Source organism: Epinephelus moara, chromosome 2 (assembly GCF_006386435.1).
Source record: "Epinephelus moara isolate mb chromosome 2, YSFRI_EMoa_1.0, whole genome shotgun sequence".
Classification (NCBI taxonomy): domain Eukaryota; kingdom Metazoa; phylum Chordata; class Actinopteri; order Perciformes; family Serranidae; genus Epinephelus; species Epinephelus moara.
Genome location: NC_065507.1, coordinates 2,025,489 through 2,035,523, shown reverse-complemented (window position 1 = coordinate 2,035,523; position 10,035 = coordinate 2,025,489). Strand labels below are relative to the sequence as shown.

At 41.4% G+C, this 10,035-nt stretch overlaps 1 protein-coding gene across 1 annotated transcript in view; it reads right to left on the bottom strand.

The window, feature by feature from the left end:
• dhrs12la (dehydrogenase/reductase 12-like a) overlaps positions 1–9,755 on the bottom strand; it is an 11,792-nt gene extending 2,037 nt beyond the window's left edge. Inside the window, exons 1-9 of the mRNA XM_050065848.1 lie at positions 9,621–9,755; positions 6,991–7,124; positions 5,109–5,191; positions 4,892–4,987; positions 4,638–4,719; positions 4,489–4,550; positions 3,081–3,185; positions 2,562–2,652; positions 1,769–1,906 (exon numbers count right to left, since the gene is read on the bottom strand). Of these exons, the coding sequence (XP_049921805.1) occupies positions 1,769–1,906; positions 2,562–2,652; positions 3,081–3,185; positions 4,489–4,550; positions 4,638–4,719; positions 4,892–4,987; positions 5,109–5,191; positions 6,991–7,124; positions 9,621–9,676 (847 nt within the window). The 5' untranslated portion in view covers positions 9,677–9,755. The remainder of the gene's footprint in view (positions 1–1,768; positions 1,907–2,561; positions 2,653–3,080; positions 3,186–4,488; positions 4,551–4,637; positions 4,720–4,891; positions 4,988–5,108; positions 5,192–6,990; positions 7,125–9,620) is intronic.
• Between the last annotated feature and the right edge of the window lie 280 nt (positions 9,756–10,035).

The window sequence follows — 10,035 nt, the reverse complement described above, 5'->3', positions numbered from 1 at the left end:
AAGAGTGTGGGATATACCACTACTAGGAATGGGAGGGGGGGACTAAATCTTTTAAGATTTAAATAGCACATTATTGCGCGATTATAATGAGCACCGCTTACATTGTGCTTTCAATAAATACTACTGCATTGTTCAAAAATTATTAATTGTGTCTCAAATGATTCCCCCTGTCCCCCCCGGGATTTCCGCCCCTGCATATCACCATGCAAAGCGTGCATCTACTCATAGACAAGAGGCTCCTGCTTGTCACAGTGCAACATATAATCATCAATTGCACCATCCTCGGCTTAGCTGTAATGTTAGCTGGCTCAGTGGTGCTGGGTGAGCTAGCTGTAGATGCATGTGGGTGTAGTTCAGAAGAGAGAAAACAGTTCCTTAATGAAACTGCTCAGAACAAGGTCTGTGGATTATCTTGAGTTAAGGCTGATATACACTGCAATTTTGGGCCGTCCCAGATTAAAGATGACCAACGATAACGGTGATATCTTTGGTCGTGGCTCTAAAACGGTGGTCCTACGTCGCACAGTGTGAGAGGTTCAAGGATGGATGTTGTCACAGTCTCGCGATCAAAGACAGCCTGGGATAAAACTCTGACAGTGTCAGAAATTTGGGATGACCATCTCACAGTGTGACATAGATTGCAACATAAAACCTGTTTCCCATGTGAGATGCAGAACCAGCATTTGTATGTGGGGCTCATGTGGGTAGTAAATGGGGTGAAAATGGGCCCTATATGGGATTGTCCATGAGTTCCATATCAGCCCCATGCCAGTTGCCCAGTGGGTCAGTTTACCCAAGTGGGCCCCAGATAACATGCCCATTTTGGCCCATACCCACTTGGTACCAAGGAAGCTCTAGCATAACCAATTTTGGGACCAAGTGGGAAACCCACCCATTGTACACTGGACAGCAAATACTGTTTCCAGTCTTGATCTGAACATATACAAAACAGGATCCCAGGTTTTTTTTTAACTTGCATGAGAATGCCAAAATCAAAAACAATCAGTGTTGCTATGATAACAGTAAAGTTATATGTCACAATATCAGCACTTACAGCAGATGGGCTTAGCGAATGTTGACGTAGAGCAATGCAAAAGCAGTTTGACTGCTGTTCAGGAAAACACTTTAAATATGAAGTCCTATCCTTCAAAAAAGTCCAAACAGACTTCTGTCAGCTGTCCTCAATCACGTCTCCATGTCACTGTCACTTTATACTAGTACTATAGTATACACACACTGAAAACAGGACGCTGGACCAACCTGCCTAAAATAAGAAAAAAGAGGACACAGACATAACTGCCTCATATTACAGCACGTTAAAAGATGAATACAGTTCATTTGTGTCTCTGTTGAAGTGAGAATTTTATATGAGGCTTCAATCGCCTTCAAGGCCACCAAGGTCATTGTGTGTGTGTGTGTGTGTGTGTGTGTGTCTACACTAAAGTGCACTTGTGTGTGTGTGTGTGCTCACAGAGGCACTGTACTCTCTAGCAGTATCTGGCACCAAAAGCAGCCCACTCCAGCTGCAATGGACACAGGCCAAACTCTCTCACACACACACACACACACACACCATGCAAACCCACAACTGATCCACACAAAATTCAGCCAGTAGTATTCGTCACTCTTCTCTTCTTCTCCCCTTCTCACTGTTTTAACAATCTTGAGATACTAAGATTGTATTTATGTCTCTTTATTTTAACACAAATCCCTAATAGATGAGCAGGTAAATGAAAATGACAGAGATTGCTTTAGTAATACAACATACCCTGGTAGAAACGTCCACTGGGGTTTGTGGTTGCAGCCTCGGAGACAGCCAGCCAAACCACGGTGTCGGCCCCCTGCTCTGGGGCCCGCAGACTGTCCTTCATGGAGCTATGGAAGTCTGGCATGGCGTTGGCCACCGCTGGGACAGAAAGACATTGACACAGAGGGACAGGAACAAACTTGCAAGTATTAGGACACTATAATGGCTAATGATTGTTTTGAATACAGAATGACACCCATCCGTTTTCATCCACTTATCTGGGGCCGGGTCGCAGGGTCAGCCAGGCAAGCAAAGCTCCCCACACGTCCCTCTCCCCAGCAACACTTTCCAGCTCCTCCCGGAGGACACCAAGGCGTTCCCAGGCCAGATGAGATATATAATCCCTCCAGTGTGTTCTGGGTCTGCCCCGGGGCCTCCTACCAGTGGGACGTGCCTGGAGCACCTCAAACTAACCCCTTTTTGACACGAAGGAGCAGCAGCTCTACTCCGAGCTCCCTCCAGATGTCTGACTCCTCCCCCTATCTCTAAGGCTGAGCCCAGACACCCTACAGAGGAAACTCATTTTGGCTGCTTGTATCCGTGATCTCATTCTTTCAGTCACTACCCAGAGCTCATGACCATAGGTGAGGGTTGGGACACAGATGGACCAGTAAATTGAAAGCTTCGCTCTCTGGCTCAGCTCCCTCTGAACTATGATTGTCCGTGGATAGAGAATGATTTTGTTTAATTTGTCTAAAAAGTTATGGCTGCTCATTTTTAGTGTTGTGCGTGTGTGTGTGAGAGGGGGCGGTACCTGGAGTGTCAACCCAGCCAGGATGCATGACGGAGAAGTGGATGTTTGTGTGAGCCTTCGCCAGCTGCTCTGTCATCACCACCTGCTGCCTCTGAAACGCACACACACACACACACACACACAAATAAATGCATCTCAAGTGAGATCCTGAGGACGTCAGAAAGGTTGGTCCCTCAGCAGGTGACACTCACATGTCAGTGTTATTTAAGCCAACCATCCTAATGCTGCACATTTCAAATTATCACCACAAAACATATGGAATAGACTCAGATATGAGGCATCTTTGCCCAGGTGGCATTTGATGAATCACAGCTCTCTATGACATCAATCAAAACAGGATTTAGCTAGCTTTAGAAGACTGGTACTCTTAATAATGTTTTCAGACTAAAACTTCCACTTGCCAGTATTTTGATGCAGCATCTTTAAATGTGGCCAACATTTTATACGCCTTGTCTGTTTCCTACATTCCTCAGTTGAGTCTTAAGACATGGATCAGCATGTCTCAATCTCACGTCTTACTTTGTGCTGGGCGTAGACCATGGTGCCGTCATAGCGGCCCCTGTCAGACTGCAGGTTTCCTGTCCGGAGCTTCTGCACCAACATTCCCCCTGATGATACTGTGATCTGAAACATGGATGAAGGGAAACAGGACAGAAGAGGGAGCTGAGGTTGATACGAGAATGGTATAATACCCAGTTTCATATGATATTTATGTACTGTAAACAACATGGAGGCGCCTGAGCTGGCGGCTAGCAGCTAACGGTGCTTAAAGGCAATGAGCAACGAAAGAAGAAATTACCCATAAAATCAGCAAGAAATTAATAAGTGAAAAATAAAAACAAGAAAATTATTAAAAAAAGAACACAAACAAACAAGGAAATGACCTGGAAAAGTGCTTAAAAATTATAATAACTCTGTACCACAATTTTAAATATGTAATAAGAATAATTATACATGTAATTTTCCTCCAGATTTCTTCTTTTTACCATATATTTTTTTATTATTATTTTTCAACAATTCTGGTTTTCTTAGTTGTTGCTCATTGCCTTTATTCCCATTTACCAAATTAGTAAAGAAAAAAAAATAAAATAATAATAATAAAGTTAAAAACAAACAAGGAAATGACCTGGAAAAAGTGCTTGAAAATTATAATAATTATGTGCCATCATTTTAAATTTAATTCCCCTATTTTATTTTTTTATTATTAATTGCTAAACTTAGATGTTGCTGATTGTCTTTTTTCCCAGTGTTTTTTTTTTGTTGAAAGAAATCGAACCAACTTGCTACCAAATTAGTAAAAAGAAAAGAAAAAAAAGAAGAAGTTGAAAACAAACAAGGAAATGACCTGGAAAAAGTGCTTTAAAATCATCATAATTCTGTAACATAATTTTAAATATGTAATAGTAATAATTATAAATATCATTTATATTTTTATTTATATAGCTTTTTTCTTTTATTCCTAGTTTATTTTATATTTTATTAATGTTTTCTAAAGGTGTCTGAAAGCAGCACAAGAAAAGTGATGTCATTTCAGGTTTCAAAGGGTTAAAATAATACTACTGTTGAATGCAGTGGGGTTTTTTTTTTTTGTGGTATTGTTTTTACTTTACTAAAGACATCCTCCACTGCTGACTACACAGCATCATTTTTACACTGAAATAATAAATATATTATTGGATATTATTGCAGTCTGTAATCAAAAAGCAAAAAAAAAAAAAAACCTCTATATGTCTGATTTTTTTAAACTAATTTTCAGAATGATTTCTGAGGTCATGTCTCATTGGTGTGACCTGCAATGAACCATTAAATAGCCACAACCCAGCAGCCATTAAATGTTCATTAAAATGATGGATTACGCTGCAATATTTAAAGTCTGTTAACTGTTCCTAAAAGTTTTTAAAATAGTAAGCACAGTAAAACTTCTCACCACTCTGGGATCTGTGCTCTTCTCCAGCAGAGGGACGAGGCTCTTGGTGAGGATGTAAACACCTGATTGAAAAAAAAAAACATCATAACTTTCCCATCGTTCTACCTCATCATCGTTTTCTTCACACCTCACCCCGTCCTTTGACTCACTGAGGACGTTGGTGGCAAAGCTCTTCTCAAGCCCCTCGGCGTTTACTTCCCTCTGACTCATGATGGAGCCTGCGTTATTGATCTGCACAGATTACAACACATGAGGTCATTACGTCTGGTTTTTATTGATCCAAGACAGACCAAGAAAAGGTAACAAAGAAAAAGAGAGAGGAAAAGTGAAGTACCTACCAACAAAAAATTGAATCAATAATCACATTACCGTGTATTTCCAAATGTGAAAACAGGAAACTCACCAGTACATTGAGGGTCTTGTACTTCCTCTTGAAGGCCTCAGCGAACTCCCAGACCTTCTTGGTCTCAGACAGGTCCAGGATGTGGACGTAGACCTCCTGTAATGACGCCAGCCATTTAGAATAATAAACAGTGTCACGTTGTGGAACCAGACAATTTGAACATTGTCTGTCCCCGTGTGTTTTTAAAATGCCTGTAGAGAAGTGAGTCATACTGTACTTTATTTCCCGTCTCCTTGACGATATCAGCCCTCGCCTCCTCGGCCTTGTCCTTGTTCCTGCACACCATGTGAATCGTTCCACCTGTGATGGAGATGGAACAAATGTCATTCTTTCCCAGCTGAGGAAAACAGTATTTGAAGACACATTTATTCTTATTAAAGGGGAATGAGTAAGAGCTAATGGTTTTTACCTGGACATACTTAATGTTTATACTTTACTTTACTGTAGTGTGTGACATTTACAGTGTGGGAGATCAGGTGTGTTAGCAGCTGCCATCAAGTCATAAAAGGCAAGACTGAGGTGCAGTGGGCCTGTTTGTCACGCTCCATGGTTGGAGAACTGCTGTGCATGAGTTTAAGGTTTTACATGTGACGTGTAACTTGTCTCGGGAACCAGAAGGTTGCCGGTTCAAGTCCCTGTACGGACCAAACATGTAACATGGACTGGTTGCTAGAGAGGTGCCCCTTCAGGGGTAGCCAACCTGCGCCTCCAGCCAAGTGTGACAGACCGTTCCTACAGATAGAGGGACATTCCTAGCTCGGAGGATGGAGCAAGAAAAGTTCATACAGAATTACAAAATGACAAAAAAAATCACAAGGCTTTTTGACATGTTGCATTATTTGTAATTTAGTTTTTGCAAGGCCATTTTTCAGGTGTTGAAATAAATGGTTTTGAACAGCTTTAGACTTGAACGGTGACCCCTGACCCACAGAGTTACACAACATTGTTTGTAATTTAGTTTCTTACACAACAATGTTCAGGCATTGAAATAAACAGTTTTATATTTATTACATACTTATGACTATTACCACTTCTCTTCGTTTTCATCTCTTAAGTACGGTGTGCCCCAGGGGTCAGTTCTGGGACCAGTTTTATTCTCCTTGTACCTGCTTCCCCTTGGGCACATTATTCAGAGACATGGTGTCTCTTTTCAGTTTTATGCAGATGATACACATATGTACATGCCTGTTAGATCCACAGACCCTTGAATGATGTGTTCACTCAGTGACTGCCTTACTGATGTTAAAAGCCGGATGTCAAAACATTTTCTTCTGCTGAAAAAACAGAGATTGTTGTCATCGGGCCCCAGCATGTTACTCAACAAATTCTGCCTTCAGCTGGTCCCCTAGTGGATAATGTCAAACATGTTGCTTCGAGTCTGGTTTGACAGTAATTTAAGTTTTGAACTGCATGTCACAAAGCTACAATACATTTTGACTTTTAAAGACAGAGACAGTTTTACACGCCTTCATCTCATCATGCTTAAATCACTACAATAGCTTCTTTTCATGCCTGAATCAAAAATCTCTTAATTGACTCCAGACTGTAAAGAATCCAGCTGCCAGAGACGTGATGACATCACTCCAGTTTCAGCCTCTTTACTGGCTTCCAGTATGTTTTAGAATAGATTTTAAGATTTTACTGATTGCTTTTAAGGCTCTTCATGGTTTCTCTCCCAGCTAAATCTCTGACCTCTTAGTACCGTACACACCAGGACGTACTTTGGGGTCCTTCTGCCTGTTCCAGAGGCCCGATTGAAAACTAAAGGGGACAGAGCATTTCCTGTCAGGGCCCAGAGGCTCTGTCTTGTCTGTTTAAATTGTTGACATGTAAAGCATTTTGTAACTCTGTTTTAGAAGTGCTTTATAAATAAAGATTATTAATATTATTATAATTATTATTCATAATAATTATAATAATAATAATAATAATAATAAACCCATTATCTTCATATGAAGACATCGTTGTCTTTTCAAAACTACTCACTGTTCAAAGAAAATGTTTAGGGTGTTTTTATACTTATCAGGTCCAACTAATTAAAAATAAACTAATGCTGGTATCTGAGGAGGATGTGAGTTGATCTGTAATAGGATCAGCACCTTTCTTAGCGATGGCCATGGCGGTAGCTTTCCCAATGCCGCTGTTGGCTCCTGTTATCATGAAGGAGCGTCCAGCCACAGACACCTCCAGGTCCTTCTCCACGAACCTCTTGGAGGCTGACAGGAAGGCATTCCTGCGAGACATATGACCATCAACTGCGTTATATTCATGTCAGCAACATCTGCACATTTAATGCATCCATGCATCCGCTGTAAAGCTCTGCCTCAGGGCTCAGCTGAGTGATGCTGAGATTAAAGGGCTATAAATGGAGAGAAAAAGTGTGTGTATGTGTGTGTGTGTTAGTTCAGTTCAGAACGGGTCAGTGTTTGAGGTCAGCCTGTGTACTGTACGTCTCCTCACAGCTTTACTGTACAGATACAATGAAGACGAGAGTGTGCCTGGCATCATCTCTGGTGAGAAGGGGTTTGGGGTCAGACTACCGACGGTGACAACAGGATCGGTGTGTGTGCGCGTGTGTGTGTGTGAGCATGTGTAGCACCAAGGACTTCAATTCCCCCCATTGTCCTGGATGCCATTGTTGAGGGCGGCTGAAGTGGGGGGATAAAGGGACAGGGCGGGGGGTAAGTCGGAGGCTAAATGCCCGCTCTGTTCGATGGTGTCATGCAGAGAGCTATTAGTGTAGGGTCAGAGCGGGTTGCCGGGCAGCTCTCTGGGAGAAAAGATAACACAGAACAAAGGGGAGAAGGGAAACAATCACAAAAGCACCTCTTCACACAACTTGGCGTGCTGCACGCTGATGAGGAAAGGCGCCTTAGGGCCACCATAGATCAGATCAGGACTGATAAAGCGTTTAGGGCCTCTTTGGGGTTGAGCAGCTGATGTATGGTCTTACATGGCTCCTGCTGAGTCACGATGAAGTTTGCTCAAATCAAAAATCAATAATATTCAAAGCGGTGCTGCCGTTACGTTCTGTTCACTGATGTAGCAGCAGACAAAAGGTCAAAACCTCATCTTATCCCTTTCAAAGTTCCAGCCCTTAAATAACCTTTGACCTCACCAAACCTCTTATCACCTGCACACACTTGTTTGATATCAATGATTATTTTGCCCGATCAACAGTCCAAAGAGCCAAACATGTTACGAAGCAAAGAAAAGCAGCACATCCTCACATTCAGGGGCGTAAATATGGACAGTGCAGGCAGGGCGGTGGCACTGGGGCCCGTGAGGTGAGGCAGCGGGCCCTCTTATAATATGTAGGGCAGAAAATGGGGCCTTGTGGGTAAATCTCTTAGGATCTATTGATACAGACAACTAGAAAAACATCTGAAAAGAACTCCCTTAGCACTTCACTGATTCATTTGAATTTGTTTGTTTTTGTGTAAATTGTACATCTCTAACAATGGTGTATCACTTCTTAGTCTGTAACTCTTGCTCAGTGGTGCAAACCTTGCTTTTATCTTTTTCTTTAGTGTATGATTGTTGTTAATTAATAGGGGAGGTACCTTCATATTTGTCTTCTAACGTCTTCTGCAGAATTTTTCAACTGTTTTAGCTGTATTTTCTATCATGTTTGTGTAAATAAATGGAAAAAAGCCTTAACTTATAGCTAGTTTTATTTTGCAGAGAATGGCGCCTGTAAATGTTAAATATCAGAACATTTATCTGTTAGTGCCCTGTGATGTTTACTCCCATTAGAATCAGAAATAAAATTACAACAAAATCATTAAGCAAAAAGCAGAATTTAATATTAGGAGATATTATTAGCCATTACATCATAAAGTATTTCATCTAGGGCTGCAACTAACAGTTATTTTCACTATCACGATTAATCGATTAGTTGTTTGGTCTATCAGATGTCAGAAAATGGTGAAAAAGTCAGTCAGTGTTTCCCAAAGCCAAACATGACGTCCTCAAATAAACTGGTTTTATCCACAACCCAAAGATATTCGGTTTACTGTCACAGAGGAGAAACGAGGACAGACAAGATTCACGTTTTAAAAAGCTGGAATCAGAGAAATTTTCTCCTTAAAAAAATGACTCAGATCCAGAGACACACTACAATATTTTGAAGCTAGAAAAGGAGGACTTCAGGACAAATTTTAGAGGGGTACGTCAACCCTTCATCACATATCTGCTTGAACAGCTGTGAGGCTGTCTGTTTTATTTTATTCAATTTCTTTTTTTATGTGGACACATTATTATCTCATTCTGGATTTAATCTGACTGTTTGTTCCCAGGGTGTGAGGAAAAAAATGTTTTCCTGTACTTTTGTCTATGTTTTCTTAAATATGAAAACTAATAAATAAAATGGATTGATTAATAACTTATCAAATTAGTTGGCGATTAATTCAATAGATGGAAACTATTCGATTAATCGTTGCAGCTCTGATTCAATTTTTAAATTTTCTTCCATATTGAGTTTCTTAATTTTTTCCAGTTACATCCTATGATGCATTACTGTTTCCAGAAAAGTTATTACTGTGTACTGATCTGAATTAATGATAATAAAATGTCCCTACACACACACACACACACACACACACACACACAGTAGGACACAGCAGCAGGACACAGCAGCAGGTCACAGCCTCTGTCCATCCTCTAACACACCTGAGTGCAGTCTCAGTCAGCAGACACACACACAGATCAGATGAAGACTTTATCTTACCTGGTGAACTCGGTCACTCCCTTCAGGAACCAGGCGGAGTTGCGGTACAGAGACATGGTGTTGCTCTGGAAGCCTCTCGCTGAGCTCAGCTCTCTGCTCCGCTTTTACCCTGGACCCAAACCACGTGGAGCTCCTCTGGATCAGCATCAGTGGGCGACAGCACGTCCTGCGGCCCCCCAGCGGCGGCAGGAAGGATGCAACACCTCACATGACTTATATTAACAAACACACATCATGAACATGTTATATCGACATGTGTGGTCCAAACTGTCAAAGTGAATTTACAGCACGTTGTCAACTTTATTCCTACTTTATGTACACTTCCTTTTATTGTGGTGGCATCTCCCAGGTAAACAGCTTCAGCTCCGCCCCCACAGGTGTACAGTTCAAAGGGGCAAAATATGACATTAAATAT